Here is a 22,386-nt window from a genome sequence, read left to right on the forward strand (position 1 = left end):
TTAAGGCAGAGGCTTAACCCTCTGAGCCACCCAGGCGCCCCATATACAACAGTTTTTCTGACTGTAACAATGCAATCACTCAACCTAAGGTTATGAGTTTTTGTTTTTGGACAGAAGCCACTGTAAGACTTAAAAGAACAAATATAAACTGTAATGTTATATCATCTTCAAAATAAAATCATAACAAAGGTAGAACATCAGATACTTCCATACTGAATCCTAAAACTCTGTTGTGTTTTTTTTTACTGGTATATTAGAATGCCTATTTTTCTACACCTCTGACAACACTAGATTATCAGTTTTTGACTTTTTTTTTTTTAAATCTGACTACAGTTTGGGATTTGTTTTTAAATTGCATTTCACTAATTACTAGTGAGGCTGAGGATCTTACGATTATTGGCCATTTGAATTTCTTCTAAAATCTGTCTTTAAATAAAAATCTATTGTATTGTCTTTCCTGTTTCTAAGAAACAATCTTTCACAGCAATCTTTGTAACATCATTTTATGAGTTTTAATTTTTATATTTTATGTAATCAAACCTATCCATCTCTCTTAAACATAAATTTTGGAATGTTCTCTCTAGATTACCTTCAATGTAAATTCGAGAGGAAAAACTGATATTCAAATAGACTGTTTTCAGCTCTACCTATTTACATACCACAAATTTTCAGCGGCGCTTCCAACTCCAAAAGAATAGGCTGGCTGAGAAAGATTTCCCGAGACTTGATACATAAGCCCCGAACTTCTGCTTCAGTCATCTGCACAATCTTTCCTGGGCGACATCCTCGTACTGTTAAACAATAAGTAAAATGGTCAGTTTTTAAGAATTTATCTATAAAATAATAATCCTTTAAAAAAAGTCATACCATAAAGATCAAGAAGGTCACACAGGCAGCAAACTACCAGATACCCTATGGTGTCCTATGGTCAACAGTAAGACTATCCAGTGATCTTTGGCTTCCATCTCTATTCTATTATTGCTGGTTCCTGATTATATTCCTAAAGGCTGCTGCCACAGAAACGTAGTAGTCCTCTGTGTTCTCCAGGGGCCAACCTCTCACAGCCTAAGAGATCCAAAGGGTTGCAGGGCGGCACCTTTGAGGACAGCACACTCTCCCAGCAAAGTCTTACATTTAGGAAAAGGCCAAAATCCCATCATTAAAAACCAGTGATTATGAAGAAAGGGAAATTAAGCAAAAAGTAGCCGTTGGCAGGTAATTTCGTTTTTTCACACTTCCCTGGAATATCAGAAGCAGGCCTAAGGACTAACCATCCCCCACCCTCCATTTTCCAATCAAAACAAAACAAAATTTAAATGGTACCAGTTATTAAATTTTAAGATTATGTTTACAGTAGGCCATTATATTAAAAAACTAAAAGCTATTTAGATGGAGAAAAGCTACTTTTCAAATGAATGAGCAATAAAATCCATGAACTAATAAGTAACTTCTGGAATGGAGTGGGGAGGAATGGTACATGAGGAGTTCCTTATTTGCCCTACTGAACTGAACTTGTAATCATTGCCTCTCATCATTATCTTCTCCATTGGCTCTCTCTAAATAGACTCCTAGCTCTCATTTAATCTTAAGTGAAAAAGGCATTTAAAAAAAGGAAGCAGAGACTGTATCTCTATGTCCCTACCACTTCCCACTTCCAATTAAGTCCACACATTTCTTGTTAAAAATTGCTGATTCTTTTGTAAGGCTGAGAGGTTTAAAAAAAAAAAAAAGGCCCCCACAAGCAAAAGCCATCCATGTAGCTATTCCATTAATATAGTAGTATCTAAGTAACATAAGAGACAGAGACATTGCTGAAATGTGCTTTAGCAAGTATGACAGTTAACAAGATCATCCCTGAAATTCAAACATGACCAGCAGAACTGCTTTTATTATGGGAACTTTAGCATAGCTTCTGTATTAGTACTAGCCCTCAAACTCAATTATCTACTTCCCAGGGATATCTGGATTTTTCTAAGACCAAAATGGGTACCTTACTTTGTACTTTCCATTAAGTATCTACAATACTAGCTTAGATTCAATTCTCTGTAAAATTCTTAACCTTGGCATTACGTTTTAAAAGCATGGGAAATGATGGTTACAAAATACAGCCCTATCATCAGTGCATCAAGTACCTATCTACTTTTTGGCATACTAAATAGTATTCTTCTCAAAGGATTAAAAATCTCTCGTTGATTTCAGATGACAAATATTTACCTAAAAATAATTATTTAAAGGTAAGAGCATGGACAAGACAAAGAAAATACTTTTGACTCCTTTTAGAAAAGTTTGTACAATTTCTGTTATGATTCTGTAGTAATAAAAACACTTTAGGTTACCAACATTTAGTTGTAAACTTGGTAACAATCATTATTAAAACCAGTGTGGGTCACTTTGATGTGACAATTTAAAGTGTCTAAATTATAATGGTGAATACTTTATCTCATATTTGTTTTATTTTCTCTGTAAATTATGTATTTAATTTTGATCTCCCGAGTAAGTAATTTACACTAAGGTGTACTTTGACTAACATTTCTACAGAGCTAAAAATTGTTCAACTTATAAGTCATTCTAATCCACAGAAACTAAAAATTTACCCAAACAAAAACATGCCCCATGAAATTTCATTGATTTTGAAATGCATGTTTTTCCCTAATTAAAGATCTATCAAGTTAGGAGATGCTTTGCAATCAGTAATTTCTTAAAATTTTAATTGGCAGTCACTTTAAGCCTTTCAGTAGCATATAAAACTAATAATGCCTTTCATAATCAAATCACTTCTAAGAGTGGATGAAATGCAGTTAGGGAATCTAAGCATTTTTTCTAAAGGTTGGGCATTTGACAAATGACCAAATTTTAGTTCTAAATTAGCTAAATTTTGGGAAAAGATGGCAGCCAGCTAATGGCAATCCCAGCTGTCAGTTCAAAAGTCCTACTCCCTTATGTACTCTCGCCAGTTAAGTACACCCAAATTTCCAAAAGCATTTCAAATTTCTCCCAGTCATCTGAAAAAAAGTAGTAAATCAAGGCAGTCTGTTACAAAGTGGAACTAGATCACTACCACAATATCCATGAGACATTCAAGAATTTGGGTATATGAGCTCAGATGCAAGTATCTAGCTGGATTATGAAGATACTATAAATCTGCACAATTCATTAGGTACAAAGCAATTTCACATCAATCGTCTCACTTAATCCCTTTGATATCCCAAGAATTAGAAAGGGAAGTCATAATCTATACTATACATGATAGAGTTAAAAACCTTGTACAAGATGAGGGAGCCCAAGTTTTATTAAGAGTACAGAGAGTAAAAAGCAGCAGAAAAAAATTTAGAACCAGTCTTCTAACTCAAAACTCTTTCTCCTCTACTACCACAAAAAAAATTTTAGTCAATAGTTTACAAGAGAAAAATTTCAGCAGGTAATAATTACAAGCCAGGTAAAAACACAATTATAGCATACTGTTTAGAAAATACTTTGAAGTATCACACATATACAGTACAGTACACTAACATTATGGGCATTTACTCAATAAATTTTAACTATGTCTACACTTAAGTAGCCATCATCCAAGACACCTGTGTGGCTTAGTCAATTAAGCATCTGCCTTCAGGTCAGGTCATAATCCCAAGGTCCTGGAATTGAGCCCCCCATCAGGCTCCTTGCTTGGCAGGGAGCCTGCTTCTCCCTCTGCCTGCTGCTCCCCCTGCTTGTGCACTCCCTCTCTGACAAATAAGTAAACAAAATCTTTAAAAAACATATTAAAAAAAAAAAAAAGTAACCACTATCCACAGGCAAGATACAGAATACTTCCAGCAGCCCTGAAGGCTCCCTTATACCCTTAACCATACAATAATAATGCCCAAGGTTAGTATTTTTACCCTGTCAGTATGATTAATCTGACCCAGTTTTGAATTTTGGATAAACAGAAATATGCAGAGTATATATAGTATATACTCTTTTGCTCATTGAAATCTACCCATTTACTGTGTTCAGCAGCCACCTAAAGTATTGCATTGTATCAAATACCACACTGTATTTATCAATTCTACTGGGTCACTTCTATTTTGGCGCTACTACAAATGTTCATGAATATTTGCATATATTTCTCTGGGGTATAAATAAAACATAGGAGAACTGCTGAGTCATAGGGAAGGGTCAGCTTAATTAAGAAGTTGATATAGCCAGCTTCCTAAAGTAGTTATACCAATTTACAACCCACCAACAATGTTGCTCTACATCTTTACCAACACTGGGTGGTATTAGTCTTAAATTTTAGCTGTTTTATTGGGTGTATGGTGGTATTCAATGAGACTTCAATTTGCTTTATCCTAGTAACTTATGTTGAATATCTTTTTATGTGCTTAATAGGTCATTTAGAAATCCTTTTTTGTGAAGTTCATTTGGACCATCTCTTAAAAAACTGATCTGTAGAAATTCCATGTCCCAAATGAATCTTTTGTTGGAGCCATGTAAAAGTGTTTTTCACAGTTTATATATTGCCTTTTCTCTCCCTCATGCTTTCTTTTGATGAAGTTCCTTAAAGATTTATTTATTTATTTGAGTGGGGGAGTGACCATGGAAGGGGGAGGTGGGGAGGGATAGAGGGAGCGAAAGAGATTCTCCAGCAGACTCCCTGATGGGCTCTATCTCATGACCCTGTTATCTTGACCTGAGCCCAAATCAAGAGTCAGACGCTTAACCCACTGAGCGACCCAAGTACCCCAATAAGTTCCTTATTTTAATACATTTAAATCCATCTTAGTTAATTTTAATCAATCTTTTTTGGTCACTGTGTTTTACATCTTGTTCAAGAAATTTTTGCCTCCTTTAAAGATATTTCCTTATGTTTCCTTCTAGATTCTTTAATGTTTTCTCACCTATCTTATTTGATAATCCTTAATTTTGTGTCTGAGGTAAACATCAAGTTTCATTTTTATCCACACAGATATCCAACTGATTTAGCACCTTTTATTGTAAAAACCACCTTTTCTCCACAGAACTGCAGGGGTAGTGTTGTAGAAAAATCAGGTGAACATATACACGAATGGGTCTATTTCTGGAAACTCCATACAGTCCCATTAACCTGTTTATTTTTACATCAGTACTACACTGTCTTAATTATTGTAGCTTTTTATAAAGTCTTGGTATCTGGTAATAAAAGCATTCCAACTCTGCTAAGATTGCCTTTGGTAATCTAGGTCCTTTTGTATTTTCAAGTATGTTTTTAAATTGGCTCTTCTGGGGGCACCTGGGTGGCTCAGTGGGTTAAGCCTCTGCCTTCGGCTCAGGTCATGATCCCAGAGTCCTGGCATCGGGCTCTCTGCTCAGCAGGAAGCCTGCTTCCCCTCCTCTCTCTCTGCCTACTTGTGATCTCTGTCAAATAAATAAACAAAATCTTAAAAAAAAAACCCAAAACTGCCTTTAAAAATAAATAAATAAATAAATAGGCTTTTCTATTTCCCCACACCCCAACTTGTGGGGGTTTTAATTGGGAATAAGTACAGTTCAGGGAGAATTATCTTAACAATTTTGAGTCTTCCAATCCATAAACATGATATCTCTTTTATTTAGGTTGTCATTTGTTTCTCTCAGCGATGTTTTATAGTGTTTATGTAGTAGTCTTGCACATTTTCATTAAACTGAGTTGAGGGGGCACTGCTTTGTAAACATGGTTTCTTATTTCATTTTCTAATTGTTTGATATTAGTATCAATTTCACTGATTTTTGAATACTGACTTTGTTTCCTATTCTAACAGTCTGAAGATCTCTGGATTTGCCAAGTATACAATCATATCATCTGTGAAGGCAGTTTTACTTCTTTTCCAATTTTTTTATCTTTTATTTTTCTTCACTGAATTGGCTAGGACCTCCACGACAATGTTGAAAAAACTGTGCTAACAGTCTTCTTTGTCTTGTTCCTGAACTTAGAGGAAAGGGCATTCAATATTTCACCATTATGATTAGCTACAGTTTTGTACATACTCTAGTTTGCTAAGAATTTTTATCAGGAAAGGTGCTAAAATTTATCAAATACTATATATTCTCATCTATTGAGATAATCATGTAATCCCCCATCTTACTCTGTTAACATGATTTACATTGAGTATTTAGCTTCCCTTGGATTCCAAGAATAAACCCCACCAAATTATGACATTATTTTTCTTATTGTAAGATTCAATTTGCTAATAATTTGCTCATGATTTCTGTGGCTATATTTATGAGACAGTGGCTGGTCATTTCCTTTCCTTCATATCTGTCAGATTTGGGTATTAGGGCTGTGATTTAAAACAAAAACAAAAAAACCCCCAACAAGTTGGGAAGTGTTCTTTTTCTGTTTTCTGTGACAGACTATATAAAATTGACCTAATTTCTTCTTTAAATGTTTAGGTCAGTAGTGAAATCAAAGGGGCATGGAATTTTCTTTTTGAGAGTTATTTCAAGTACAAATTAATTTTAACATATGTAAGACTATTCAGATTTTCTATTACTTGTGTCAGTTTTGCCAAAGTGAGTTTTTCATCTAAACTATAAAATTTATTAGCCTTGTTCACAAAATCTTTTGTCCTTTAAAATACATAAGTATAACTTTTCTCTAAACCACTTAAGGATAGACTGTATATATACATCATGCTCCCTTAACAGTGTACTACTTCCTAAGAAAATTCTCTTACATACAGCACAGAATAAGTTATCAGATTCAGGGAATTTAACACTGATATAAATCTTCAATGTGAAGAACAGACTACAATTTAGTAACTGTCTTAATCACGTCCTTTATAGCATTTTCTTTGGCTCTTGCACAGAATCCAAGCCAGGATTACATTATTGCTTTCAGCTGTTCCAAGTCTTCACTCTCCATTACTAGTCATGTCTCCTGTATCTTTTTTATATTGGTAATTTGTTTTCCATTTTGTACGTTATTAGTATTTCTAGGAGGTTTTTCATAATATTAATCTCTCAACAACTTTATTTTAAAAAATTATACATTTGCTTTTCATTTGATTCATTATATTTGATTTCTGCTCTTATCTTTATTATATATCTTTCCTTCTACTTTTTGGGGGGTTATATTTGCCTATTCTTCCATTGTCCTGAAATAGAAGTTTAATGTTCAGACTCCCCCCAACACACACACACACACACACACACACACACACACACACAAAGCTATAGATACCCCTTTAAGCATTGCTTTTGCTGCAATTGCACAAATTTGACATGTATTTTGTTATTATTCAGGTCAACATATTCTATAATTTTTAACTGCTATTTCTTTGTTAGCCAGTAAGATATGTAAAAAGACACTGCTTATTTCTAAATATTTGAGAATTTTCCAGTTATTTGCTATGCTACTGGTTTCTAGTTTATCATTAGTGAAATCAGAGAATCTGAGACCTTGTTTCTTTCAAATTTACTGAGATTTGCTTCGTGGTATATCATATGGCATATTTTAGTAAATGTTCCATACATGTATTTTTTTAAAGATTTTATTTGTCAGAGAGAGAGATCACAAGTAGGCAGAGAGGCAGGCAGAGGGGGGCGGTGGGAAGCAGGCTCCCCGCCAAGCAGATAGCCCGATGCAGGACTCCATCCCAGGACCCCGAGATCATGACCCTAGCTGAAGGCAGCGGCCTAACCCACTGAGCCACCCAGGTGCCCGATGTTCCATACATATTTGGAAAGTGTGTATATCCTGTAGTTGTTGGGTAAAGTGTTCTATGTGTGTCAATTAGGTCAAGTTTACTGTGTTGTTTAAATCGACTAGATCCTTGATGATTTTTTTCCTTTGTTTTATTAGTTAATAAGAAAGGGGGATTACTTAATCTACATGCTTGTGGTTTTGTCTATTCTAAACTTTTGGTTCTATCAACTTTTCCTTTTTTGTGTTTTAGATCTATAAAATTAAATACCTAAAAAATTTAAGATTGTTGTATCTTCCTGCTGAATTCATTCTTTTAACATTAATCAATACCCTTCTTTACCTCTAGTGATACTTCTTGCCTAACTTACTATTGCTGACATATACAGCCATATATAGCCAACCAGGCTTCTTTTGGTTAATATGTATATGATGTATTTTTCCCACTCTTGTACTTACTCATTTGTACCCTTAAATTTAAAATATGTCCCTTGTACGTAGCAGAATTGGTCTTCTGGGCTTTGTCTTGACTATGTACTCCTTTCTTATTTACTATAATTATGGACGAAGTTGAGTTAAGGTCTACCAACCTGTCACTTGCTTTGTTATCACATGTTCTTCATTCCTTTATTTCTCTTTTCTTGCATTTCTTTGGAATAATCAATTATCTTTAATTATTCCATTTTCTCCTCTACTAGATTTTTAGTTACATATTCTTTTTCTCTTGGCAGTTACTCTAGAGATGACAAATGTTATTTTTTTTTTAATATTTTATTTATTTGACAGAGAGACAGACAACTAGAGAGGGAACACAAGCAGGGTGAGTGGGAGAGGGAGAAGCAGGCCTCCCGCTGAGCAGGGAGCCCATGTGGGGCTCCATCTAATCACAGGACCCTGGGATCATGACCTGAGCTGAAGGCAGATGCTTAATGACTGAGCCATCCAGCTGCCCCAACAAATGTATTTTTGACTAAGTTATCACTTTCTAGCCTTTTGTTCTATAGCTGTCCTACATTGCTTCCACACGTTTGAAAACCTTACAAGCCATAATTATTATTTTAAATAGTATTAATATATATTTATACATATTTATCCTTATTATTGTTCATTTATTTCTGCAGCTCTGTTCTGGGATTTTCTTTCAACATGAACTTTAATACTTTCTAGTACCAGTCCAAATCAATACATTTTCTCAACTTTTGTGTCTTCATTTTGCCTTCACTTTTGAAGGCCATGCTCAGTGTATTTAGAACTCCAGGCAGCATTCTTTCCTTCCCTTCAGCAGACTGAGAGGCTTTTCTACTGTTATCTGGTGTCTGTAGTTCCGAGTGATGTATCAACCACCACTGCTCTCCTAAAGGTACTGACTTACCTCCTCTGGCAGCTTTTAACATTTTCTTTTTCTTGACTTTTAGCGGTTAAGTCTATGACGGGTCTCAACAGGGTTTTATTTGTATTTTTGCTACCAGAATCCACAGAGCTTCTTTAATCTGTGTTTTGGTATCTTGATCAGTTTTGGAAAAACCTTGGTCAATATTACCTCCAGACTGTATCTCCTTTCCTCCTGGGACTCCCCCATTATGCCTTTCGACTATCTCCTGCTTTACTTCCCCTCCATTTTTTTCTCAGCACTACATAATTTCTATACAACTTTTTTTTTTCTAGCTTACTACTGCCTCTGTTTCTAGTGTGCTAATAAGCCCAACTCTCAAATTCTCATTTTTAGCTCATGTATTTTTCTTAGTTGTAAAGTTTCCAGGACTCTGGTAAAATTTTCCATCACTTCTTATCTTGAGCATATTAAATCAGTTACAGTCTCTCAGTGATAATTCTAACACCCGAATTACCTATGGATTTGTTCCCTTTTTTCCTCTTGGTTTTTGGTCAGTTAAGCCTGTCAGCAATGTCCTGTACATTTTGCTGAATGAAATATCTGATTATGAATGAAAACTGTGTAAGTTCTAGATGACAATCTTCTTTTTAGCAGCAGTAGGTAGAGTGACAATGATTTACATTTTCTTGAGGGCTATGGTCCACTTGAGGGCTATGGTCAATCTTAAGGAATGGCCATGATGGGGTATCAACAGAAACATCAGAGTGTAATATAGCCTCTCTAACTTGGCAGTCTTCAATTTTTACCTCTGCCACTAGGATAATGCTAGAATCTCTACTCAGAATTTTAGCTTTCTAGTTACTGTTTTCTTCTGGGTTTCTTAGAATCTTCTCTTGCACGTGTGTACCTTAAAAGTCAGTCAATGACTTTAGAAGGGCCAGACTACAGATTTTAGGGTTAGAGTATATGTGGTTCTCTCCTCTTTCAGATTTATGTTTCAACTGTTTTATTATTATTATTATTATTTTTTAAAGATTTTATTTATTTATTTGACAGAGATCACAAGTAGGCAGAGAGGCAGGCAGAGAGAGGAGGGAGCAGGCTCCCTGCCGAGCAGAGAGCCCGATGCGGGGCTCGATCCCAGGACCCTGAGATCATGACCTGAGCCGAAGGCAGAGGCTTTAACCCACTGAGCCACCCAGGCGCCCCTGTTTCAACTGTTTTAATGGCCTCAGACATCCATCTCTCCTCTAATCCAGTAAAACTGCCACTTTTTGTTTGGGATCTATTCCCCTATACCTCGAGGAAAAAAAGCCAGAGTGACTGGTGAGCTTACTGGTGCTTACCTTTTCTCAAAGATTGAAACCCTCAAACATTTCTTGGGTTGGTTGCTCAAGTAAATATAGAAAAGGACACAAAAAATGATTAGATTCAGATAATTACATATAAAGAAATTTAAAGAATATATAAAGAAATTTTAAAGAATACCTTGCAAAGGCCTAGACACTATAGGCCCTAACCCCATGTTTTACCAGTCCTAATTCAATTAGTCACACTATTTTGGTGGGAGCATTAAAATCTCCTCCTCCTGATAGGTAATCTTTCTGCAAAATCACGTCTACATCAGGAAAGGGGGAAAACATGAAGATCCGAGGATCAAATCCAGCCCAATGCCTGGTTTTGTGAACTGTTATTTAAAAAAAAAAAAATGGAAAAAAGGCATAAAAATTATGTAACATTTCAGTGTCCATATATAGTGTTTTACTGCAACAGAACAACTCTTGTTATTTTTTTTTTCTTCTTCTTCCCACCGTTATGTATTATCTATGGGCACTTTGGTCATACAAATGGCAGAGTACATTAGTTACAACGGAGACTCGGACACTGGGCATTCCCCCACTTCACACAGCTTCTTATGGTACTACAAATTTCAGAGATACAGTAATAACTCAAAAGTGTCTTCAGTGTCATGCTTGTTGCTGTATTGCAACATTTTGCTTTTAGTACTGCAACATTCTGATTTTATTACAGTGCATACTCATCATGTTAAATCAGAAAAATAATATGCAAATGTTACACTTTTAAAGCACATTGGAGTGTGGATTATTTTGTTACTGAATTAGATGGCTAGGCATTGTATTTGTAATATTACAACTGTGCTTAAATGTATGTTCACTTTACCAGAATAAGCACTCATCACAACATCCCCATTTCACCAGAAAGCAACAATCAGAAAAACTTAAAAATTTTAAATAGAATCTCATCAAAGCAGAATCTCTTCACAAAAATAAAAATGAGACTGCAACCGAAGTTAAGTTTCTAACTGGCTCATGTGTTAGCAAGAGAGAAAAGCCATTTACTAATGGTGAGTTAATGAAATCAAGTTTGATTGGAAAAGCCAAAGAAATATGTCCCGAGACAATAAACTTATTTAAGACTATTAACCTTTCTTTAAAAACAGTTCTTGAAATGTTGAGAACAACGAGAGCAACATCAATAACCAGTCAAAAAAAAACAAAACAAAGGATTTTGAGTGGTCTTCCTTGGCTCTTGGGGAGTTCACAGATACTACCGATACTTAGCTGTTTCTTATTTGGGGAGCCAATACTGAATTAAGTGACTGAAGTTAGCATCTATGAATTGTCTCTGTGGAACTACAGGCAAAAATATTTTCAAGAGAAAAGCCTGGGTGGCTCAGTCTGTTAGTGTCTGCCTTTAGCTCAGGTCATGATTCCAGGGTCCTGGGATCAAGCCCCACATCCGGCTCCTTGCTCAGCGGAGAACCTCCTTCTCCCTCTGTCTGCTGCTCCTATTTGTGCTCTCTCTTGCTCTCTCTCTGACAAATAAATAAGGTAAAAAAAGGTAAAGAAGCCAAGAAAAAAAAAAAAACAAAACGAAAAGTGATGGTGGCAAAAATACAAATGGAACTCAAAAAAACCTAGTTGGACAATTTTACAAAGCTTATGAAAATTTAGGGTGTCTATAGTCTATGAAGCAATTGATCAGCAGAATGGCATTTAATTTTTTGTTTTTGTTTTTTTTAGGGGGGAGAGGCAGAGGGTGAAGCATAAAGAATTTTAAACAGGCTCCCAGCCCAGTGCAGGGCTTGGATCTCATGACCCTGAGATCATTACCTGAGCCAAAATTGACTTAACTGAATGAGCCACCCAAGTGTCCCAAGAGAAAGATATTTTAATCGATCAGGTATTGTTGAACCAGTGGTATCACTAGTGAATGTCATTAGTGTTCATGAACTTAACCACTGTCAGTTCCATGATATTTGTCAGAAATAAAAACGGAGTATCTTGAATTGCCTCACCACACAGCAGTATGATGGCCTAATAGTGACAGCTTTATTTTGATTTTTTTGAGCTCAGGGCCAATACTGAAATTTTTCTGAATGACAATAATCACTATCACTACTACAGGGAGTTTTATAAACTAAGATTTTGTTGCAAACCTGATGGTGTTTCCTAATAATTCAATCTAAAATGTAAGGCAAAAAATACTTACACGCAAAACATATACTGTGGTAAGGCATTTTGATAACTAATGCTGCCTGAATCAAAAGCAAATGTCAAAGCTGCTTTATACACTCCCAGTGCTGTCAAAAGTAAAAACAGGATATTCATTTCCTCACAGATTTGCAATGAATATATTTTCTAAGCTCAAACCACAGTTCCAACAACATTCTTTAGATCTCAATGCTAGTGCAAAATATATCAACATCTATTTAACTGTGTAGTTGAGGAGCTTCTACCTAGCCCTCTAGTGGAATTGATTAGTGTGCAATGTGATGACATGCTAAAAGGCAACCATCAAGAGGGGAGTAATAGAATTCTATCAACGCTTTCCAAATGAGGACTAAAATCATTGACTAAAATCATATGCTTGTGGATTGATATCAGTACTTGGCAGTACCTATCTGTGTCAAAAGATACCTTCCAAGGTGAAATACAAAGATCTCATTACAGATCAGCATTAACAGATGAACACTTGCAATCGAACCTCAAACAAGATACAATCTTCTCCCAAAAGAAATCACCTCTTCCTGTGACTACACAAATTGTACTTGTTATATTTCAAATTTCATATTCGCGTAAAAACTTTTTCAATTCAGGTCTTTTAAGTTACAAATGGTATGTGAAATACAGGTGTTTTTATGCGTAGTTTGTATAAACTAAATTTTATGTTTCAGTAACCAAGTGCTATTTTTTTTCCAGCAAGTTCTAATAACTGTCTTCTCTAAAATAGAAAGGATGCCAGGAAAAAAGAAGCAACCCCACTACTATCATGTTTGCCCCACGAAATCTTAGTAATCTTCATTAACCTTTAATATTTTAATTCACACTTACTCTACTCTATCCTGTCCTCCCAAAATTACTCAAGGATATATATAAATCAAAAGCAAAGTTAACTTAAATCCAGACCTCTTAAATTTCCCAAATTTTTTTTCTGTAGGATGAAATGGCAATTTCACCATTATTTAGCACATAAGTCTCCCTTTAAGCCACAAAAGTAAAAAAATTTTAAAAAATTCAAAAAAGTAAAATTTTCACAAGTGGCTAAAATGTGGAAATTTGGGTTTTAAGTGAATGAATTAGGCAGCTGTCATAATTTCAATTTAAGTCTCCTGATAGGAATAATTAATGTGGCCTTCAGGAGCTCTGTGCAATACCTCAAACTGTAATACTGTGTATATACATGAACGTATTTTTCTGAGAAGGCCTATGGCTTTCATGAATTCTCAACAGGGCCTGTGAATAACCAGAAGTTAAAAAGGGATTCCAGATACACTGGTAAACAAATAATGAGAAAAGAATAAAGAAAAGTAACAGATATAGGTGACAGCCAGATGTTTCAGGAACAGAGATAGAGTACCCTAGCTCTATAGGATCAAAGTGTTACCCCCCTTTTCTACTACGCTGACAACTGCATGGTACAAAATAATGATGGAAAAAACTGCTAGCACCTTGGTACAAACCAAAGCAGTGGAGCCAAACTGTAGTGGTAGTCGTGACGGCATTCACTGCCATGCATTTTCAGTGAAACAAAAAGTCCAGTTTCACTGAAGAATTCCCTCAAGTAATAAAAATTACCAATTTTATTAAATCTCCACTGTTGAGTATGTCTTTTTAATATTCGGTATAATGAAGTGGAAAGTATCCATGAGCATTTCTGTGACATACCAAAGTGCAAAGGAGGTCTTTAAGAAAAGCACTCGTGTGACTGTTTTAGCTCCAAGCCGATCTAGCCACATTTTCCACAGATTTTTATTGTAAAGCACAACTGACAAACTATGGTTATTTACACTTAGATATTTAACAGATACTCTTGAAAATGAACAAAGTGAGCCTGTCATATCAAGGGAAACAAGTGACAGCATTTGTGTTAATGATAAAACCCAAGCTTTCAAGTGAAAATTAAAAATTAAAATTTTGAAAACCTTGTACCTAACACCATGAATTTGACAGCGTCTCCATACTTAAAGACTCTTCAGATATCTTGTAGTATTAACAATTATGATTTTTTAGATATTGTGTTAGATGTGTCAACGTTTGAACATCTGAATAACTTGGTTTAGCTGGTATTTCCAAATGACCAATGCATGTGACAAAGAATGTGTAAAATACATTTAAAGTGCAAGATCACTGGATTTTCATGTAAAGTAACAAAAAAACTCACCGATATTTCAGATTCCACATTACAACTAAGCTTTAAGAAATCACCACTTGTTGATTTTTAATATAACATGAAAGAATACCCACAATGATCTAAAAAGACTACTAAAATACTCCTTCATTTTCCAACCCCGTAACTGTATGATTAAATCCTATAAAGCCAGACATTCGAGAGATTTAGTTATCACTATTTTTGTTGTTTTAGAAAGCATTATTTATGCTAATATGTAATGGGTTATTATTTATGAATGCATTAAAAATAGATATTTTAAAATTGTTTTATTTCTAATACAGTACTCATTAAGTCACATAAATAAAAGCTCTTGTCCTCTATTCTTTTTAGTAGTATAAAGTGGTCCCTGTACTCAAAAGGTTTGAAACCCACTGGTCTAGTCCCTAGCTAAAAGAAGGCATCCAACAAATCTCCTTAAATTACCTTTCACCACTGTGTTCTGCCTAGAAGTATCTCTGTCCATCAACACCAACACTAGTATGCCAAACCAGATTACAAACTCTGGATGACGGAAATAGGAAAGAAGTGTTTTACACATACATACACATATATGACAAAAGTGGCTGTATGCAATTAACATAATATAGAGGACAAAATATATGTTAGATCCTCACACAGAATAGTCTTCTCAAAAATTACTATGGGGAGTGTTCAGGACTCAGCAGCATAAAGAGTCCTCTATTACCTCTTTTCTCAGTTCAGGTTTATACTAAACAGTAACCGCAGCTAACTCTCTGAACTTTTATTATGTACCATGAATTGTTCAAAGTGATCTATCTGTTCAGTCTCTAAAGATATATTATGGAAGTAGATATTTAATACCATCCCCAATATGCAGAAGAAACTAAGCCAGGGTTGAAATTAAAATACATGCAGAACCTGTACCCTAAGCCAGTATAAACATGGCCTCCCACTGTATCAATACTGATGTATCTTGAGCAAATACATAACTGAGTGAACATCTGATTATCATTCAGGATTAGCTACTGCAGTTAAGGCCCAATATTCATAAAATACATTCCTTATGGTCACTGTATAATTTAATCTTTCTCTCTCTCAGAAGCCTTGTCATTTTCTCTGATTACTTTGGTTCAATTATTTGATAAATATTCAAATAACATAGTTGAAACCTACAAATACCTATGAAGTTTCCTTCTCAATTTACTAACTGAAATAAAAACTCAGTATAACTGAACTATAACATTCAAGAAAGCTATATAATAGATGTCCTTAAACTTGATTTCTCTCAATCTTGAAAACAGTAGGTGAAACTAGGGGAAAAGTTAAAGTGGTGTTAGACAAATACTCAAAGCAAGAAAATGCTTTGGTCAACCTCTGATTGACTAGATGGGGAACTTAGGGATATTCTGATGAACATTCTGGGAATGAAATTCCCTTATGGTGAAATAAACTGTATCAAAACCTCCAAATTACACAGTGTCGGCACATATCACGATCCAAGGGCAATGTTCCTACAATCAGATAAAGACCTCTTACTTGTCCTTGCACAGATGCAGGTAAATTTGGGAAAGCAGAAATCGCCCCGAGGCCAGGGATTTTCAGGAAGATATATACACCCTCAAAAATCACTCTGCTAGACATGTGAACAGAGTAAAGGCAGAATAAAGGACAATTGCCACTGTCCTTTTACTACTTTTTTCTACTGCATTACAAGTATCCACCTAGTCCATGGACTGAATTCTTCCAACACTAGGAAAAGACTGGCTACTGGTTATTTATACTTGCTTGGCTTCAGAATGAGTTTCTGTATTTTTATTCTTCTACCTCTAAGTGAAGAATAAAGACTATTTCCACTAAAGCATTTTCAATTTTATCTAACAGATGGAAAGCCTCTGTTGTATGGTGTATTTCAAAAAACGAGGTGTAAAAAAAAATTGCATTCCACCTACTAATAACCAAGACTTCGAAGGCAATCCAATTCAATCCTGGGGAAAGGTTGAGGTTGTACAAGAAAAGAGATGGGACCCCGATGACTTTCTCGTTCCTATATTCACTGATCCTCTATGTTTCCAGGGAAAGTAGGCCTTGAAAGGGTTACTTACAGCTGCTAGAAGGGCAGTGACTTCTGTGCCAGGGTATAAATTTGTATCCACTCAAAATTAAATTCTAGAAAATTCAACTGAGAATTCCCATCATCCACTGCCACACCACTGCTAAACCTACTGCATTTACAAACCATTTCTTCTCTTTGCATCCCTATATTCCAAGTCTTCCAGGATAACCTTTGTTTCAGAAATACTTAAATGATTTCAGTTATTATTTCTAGATATCTCAACATATATGCCAATATTATTCTACCTCTGTTAGAATTGAGGACACATGCCTCCAGAATGTCAACACCGTTAAACAGTAAACATGGAAAGTAAGATAGTAGAGGGGAAAAAAGTCTACTAGATACAATTTGCTATCTTCCCCATTAATCCTAAATTTTAATATATAATCCAAGCTCTAGATTCAGATGTAAACAGACTTCTAAATCCCAATGAATTTGAATCTTGGATTTAAATATTTACCAGAAAAGCTCCAGCTCTGCACTCAAATAACAAAATGAAAACAGACCTAATTTCCCTATCAGTTTTTAAAAATGTTCCTCCTTTATATATCCTCTAGCTTCTTATCCAGTTAGAAGCAACAGGAGAGAGAAAGTATTCCTCAGATGATCTTGCCTACTCCCCAAACTGCTCTTTTCTAACACACCTGGCTTTGGATCTATACACAACACTTTCCCTGCGGAAGCTGAGGTTGCCAGGAGCAGCTAGACTAGCACTTCCTTCAAACCACCTCAACTTTAGACTTCTGGTTCATAATTAAACAACTTAATGGGGGCGGGGGGGAGTGCTTTAAACAGTCTGGCAGTTCCTCAAAAGGCAAACATATAGCCTTGCTGTATTACCCAACAATTCCATTCCTAGCTGTATACCCAAGGAAAGTGCCCACACAAAAACCTGTAGATGTTATAGCCGTATTATTCACAATAGTCAAAAAGGGGAAACAATTCTAATATCTGCCAAGTGATGAATAAATAAAATGTGGTATATTAATACAGTGGAGTATCATTCATCCACAAAAGGAATGCAATACTGACACATGAAACAATATGGATGAATTTTTAAAAACATGAGAAGAAGCCAATCACAAGAGACCACATATTACATGTTTTCTTTTATATGAAATATCTAGAACAGAAAGAATCCTAGAAACACAGCATAGTGGTTACCTAGTGCTAGGAGAGGGCTGAAAGGAAAAAAGGAGTGTTGGCTAATCACAACAGGGTTGTGTTTGAGGGTGGTGGTGGTGAAAATGTTCTAAAATTGTGGTGATGGCTGCACAGCTGTGACTATACTAAAAAACATTAAATTATACACTTCGAATAGGTGAATTACACAGTATACGAATTATATCTCAATAAAATTTTTATTTAAAAAGAGAGCATTAATGTGGTTTTATTAATCTATTTCATTTAAATCCATTCTTTTTTTTTAACCTTCAAAAGGACATGTAAGAAAGCTTCCTATGTGCTTAGTCTGTCTCAGCCTAACAGAATTTTTAGAGTATGATCCACAAGAAAGGAAATGATCACAGTTTCACAAATTCAGGCATATATACACACAAAGTATATATACACATACGACATACATAACAACATATATGATACATATAATGGGCATGTGTTAATTATCAACTGGTACAAATGAGTTTGTTTTTTAAAAAATTTTTATTTATTTGAGAGAGAGAGAATGAGCAAGCGAGCGAGCACAACAAGGGAAGGGTCAGAGGGAGAAGCAGATTCCCTGTGGGGCAGAAAGCCAAACAAGGGACTCTAGGACTCCTGGATCATGACCAGAGCCGAAGGCAGTCGCTTAACCAACTGAGCCACCCAGGTGCCCCACACGAGTTTTAAACACCTGGATGAAGTGTGGTTGGGAACAGAGCTCGTGGGAAGCAGTTTCTCATCCTATCCTCTTCCCAAAGGCATCAATCTACTCAGTTCATTTCACCTCCTCCCAAAATAAACGCAGCATTTCTAATTCGAATAAAGTTTGCAAGGTGATTATGCTATACTCCCACTGCCATCCTAACTCCTTTAGGAACTAATGATCAAAGTAAAAAGATTTCACTGGGTTTTCCAGGACACCCAAAGGAACTAGATTTAATTTAAAGAACCGGTCAAGAGCACTATTATAAGCCACAAGAATGTGGTAACAGGGTCACTACAGGCGATCGCGTGGCCAGCATCTTTGGTTTTTAGTACCAAGTAAAACTTGACCCAATATACTGGAGGAATATGCACTATTCACACAATAATTAGTACAGTGCTTTGCATTAAATGACAAAAATTTTTAAATGTTCTAAAGGCACTTTGAAATTATTACCATACGCCCACTCAAAAAAACACAAAACAAAACACAAAGCAACTTATAAAATATAGTTACTGAAAGTGTTACAGATGATTGGCAATTTGATATAATGAAAAAAATCAAGAGCATGTTTTGGAATTACAACCAGCATTTTAAAATGAGATGAAGTCCTGTTGATGTCCCCTAAGGTGGAGGCATTCTGACCGAATTTTAACTTACATGTTTATTTAATACTTAAAAAAAAAAAAAACTAACTGTAGCTACTCTGCTAGACAGCTTTACAAAATACCATCATTTCAATCTGAGTTAAATTTAATGAGCAAGTAACATCACTGAAAGGCAGACAAAAAAAAATTTATTTGAAGAATAAATATTTGAAGAATAAAAATAATTACTTTTTAGAAAATCCAAGTCTGTTCTGGATGTCTTTGAATAGGTCTAGATTTTGGAAGGGGAAAAGAAAAGGAGTCTGCAGAATTTAAGAATTCCAAGGAGGTAGCGTCAAACTAAATATACTCCCTGGGATTAAGAAGCAAGTAATGAAACTCTACCGATGGGAGTGTGCTGAATATATGAACGGAGAGGGGGCTGGAAAAGCCCAGAAATCACTTTAGACTGGGAGCTCCTTGTATTTTCTCTTTGGATTCCTGGTGACTAGCATAAAGCAGGTCAATAAATGCTTGCAAATTTCAAATGGGAAAAGTCTCCACTAGATTTCTCATTTAAAAAAAAAAAAAAAAAAAAAAAAAGGGGGGGGGGGGGGGGAGGAACATCATCCAAAACCAGAACCAATCATTTAATTTGAATTCACAAAACTAATGGAATCACTCAGCATATCCTTTTCCCTTCATATCTTTCTTCCAATAAACTTAACAAGCCACTAGTGAAGTTTCTGAGAATCATTATAAAGAAAAAAGTGCATCTGACTCAAAAGATTAAAGATCAAACTTTTAAAAACATATAAATCTCCTGTTTTATGCATATAAAGTATACAATATGTAAGTACGAAAAATACAAGGAAAGAAGTTGAGATGCAAACACCAGACTTTTAAAATACTTCAATTTACAAATCAAGCCTGGACTTTCCCCGAAGTTACCTAGACATTAAAAATTCTAAGTGGCTTTATTTCCCTCTTGGAACAATGCACAATTACAAAATACAATTTTTTCAAAATAAATATCTCACAGACCCAGCAAGATGTTCACATCTGTTAAAGTCCACCAAGTCTTAAGCAGTGAACACTGACTACAGGCACCAGGGGGCCTCCCAGGAATAACTTGATAGTAAAGGAAAAGGTAAGCGTTCCTGGCAAAACTTTGCTTCTTATCCAGTCTTAATACTGCTGCAAAGCTTTCACATCTGAAGCAAATAAACTGTAGTTTGTTACACAAGGGGCACACACTGAACTGATGAGATACCAACACATCCACTGAAAAAAGGAACTAGCTCGCCCCCCGCCAAAATACAATCTTCTTAGATGAATTTACAAATATAAGTATATACTGCGCTTTCTTGTTGTAAACAGTTACCTTCAGGTAATCTGAAAGCAATTAATAAGTGCATATGCACTCTAGAGAAGACTACATTTTCTAAAAGCGTTATTTTCTTTTCTACACACTCAAAAAGCAATTAGTGGTGATGCAAATTTTAGAGTAAAGGGATTCACCGATAGAACACTACGATTAACTCTGAATATTATCCCGGCCTCTCCATCTTTTCCCTTTCCCTCAATCCCCCACCCCAACATAAAACTGTTCAATAAAGACAGAAAGACCCGGAAACTTCAAAAGCCGCAAAGACTAACGCCTTTTAAACATGAGAGCGTTCACAATAGACCTTTTCTAAGTTTGTGCAGAAATTAAATCCCGCTCAAACTCGAAAGCTAATCCCTTCAGCAAACGCGTCTACATATTTCTTCCTTCTCGAGTGCATCTTCAGCTCGATCAAACACTTCTGTTTTACTCCTTTTTTTCCCAAGCCAAATAATAGGTTCTCAACTCCCGCTGTTAACGTATTCTTAAACAGAGTTCGTTCCACAGCATCATGTAAAAATGCAGAAGACATCCAACAACTGTCTCAACGAGGTTTTTATAATATTCACTCCCGGAACAAGAATCGGAGGCAGCCAAGGGCAATGCACAAAGAGAACAGAGAAGAAACACACGTTCCACGGACATACAATGCACAGAAGCTCGCATCCTCGCACCCTCCTTGGGAAGGGTCACCCAGCACCCTTGGGCTCCTCGCATCTCCCGGCCAGGGCGACGCCGTGACGGTCCCCGAGGGTCCGCGGGGACACACTCCGCCGGGCCCGGCCGGGCCCCCCCGCGGGGACAGCCCCTCTCTCACTGCCTCCCACGGACCGTGTTCCTGGAGGCCGCTCCCCCCCGGCCAAGGAGCCTCTTCGCCCCCTCCTCTGCTGCCGCCGCGGGGCGGGAACGGGGTCCCCTCGGGTTTCGGCGGCGGAGGGAGAGTGAGGGCTGAAGGGGGCGCCCCCTCCCCGCGGCCGGCCGGGCCCCGCACTCACCCTCCAGCAGTCGGGTGATGAGACTGTCCACGTTCAGCTCCCCGTCCGCCATCTTGTCGGCACCAGACGCTCCTTCCCGGCAGCGGGAACAAGGGCTTCACGGCGGCGGAGGCTGCGGCGACGGCTCGGCGCTTCCTCACCTACAAGTCACGCGGCGTTTCGACCCCGGTTCCAACTCCCCCTTTTCCCCGGGCCCTCCCCCCACCCCCTCCCCACCAAGTAGTGGAGCGCGCGTACAGTCGGAGGCACACGCGAGAAATAAATAAATAAACAAGTGGGGCCCCCACGAACCGGGCCGCGTCAGACCCAGCCACCACCTCCTCCTCCTCCACGGCACCGCCCAACTCCGCAAAGCTCACCAGCGCCGCCGACGGCCCCACCCGCAGCGCCACTCACTGCACACCGCCCTTCCCCGCCACCGCGCCACGCAGCCCTCCGCGCAGGCGCACGGCGCACGCCTCCGCGGGCCCACCCTGCCGACAGCCCCGGCCTCCGCGCAATCGCACTGGACTCGGTTCTCCCGCCGCTGCCGCCGCTGCCGCCGCTGCCGCCTTCGCGCAGGTGCGTCGCCCTCCCTCGCCACTCCCACTGCGCCGAATCACCGCGGCGGCGCAAGCGCCCCAAGGCTGGCGGGGTTTGCTGGGATGGGGAAGCTCGCATTAAACGGAGAGCGCGTAGGCAGTGCTGACCTTCCCGCTTCTCAGCCTCCCTGGCCGGCGCGCTCCGCAGGCAGCGTGGTTGGGCCTTTCCCACCTCGTTTTTCTTTTCTTGGCTTCCTTCCCTAGTTTTGCAAGCAATTCTTCATGTTTCCGT

The 22,386-nt window shown here is 37.4% G+C and overlaps 1 protein-coding gene across 3 annotated transcripts in view; it reads right to left on the minus strand.

The window, feature by feature from the left end:
- The window catches only part of PPP1CB (protein phosphatase 1 catalytic subunit beta), a 42,983-nt gene extending 20,923 nt beyond the window's left edge, over window positions 1–22,060 (minus strand). The window contains exons 1-3 of one of the 3 annotated variants that reach the window (XM_032845862.1): window positions 21,933–22,060; window positions 21,574–21,713; window positions 660–791 (exon numbers count right to left, since the gene is read on the minus strand). In XM_032845862.1, the coding sequence (XP_032701753.1) occupies window positions 660–791; window positions 21,574–21,625 (184 nt within the window). In that variant the 5' untranslated portion in view covers window positions 21,626–21,713; window positions 21,933–22,060. The other 2 variants (XM_032845865.1, XM_032845863.1) reach the window with 2 other exon arrangements.
- Between the last annotated feature and the right edge of the window lie 326 nt (window positions 22,061–22,386).

This window comes from Lontra canadensis, unplaced genomic scaffold (genome assembly GCF_010015895.1).
Source record: "Lontra canadensis isolate GAN:19392208 unplaced genomic scaffold, GSC_riverotter_1.0 scaffold170, whole genome shotgun sequence".
In the NCBI taxonomy this organism is placed as follows: Eukaryota; Metazoa; Chordata; class Mammalia; order Carnivora; family Mustelidae; genus Lontra; species Lontra canadensis.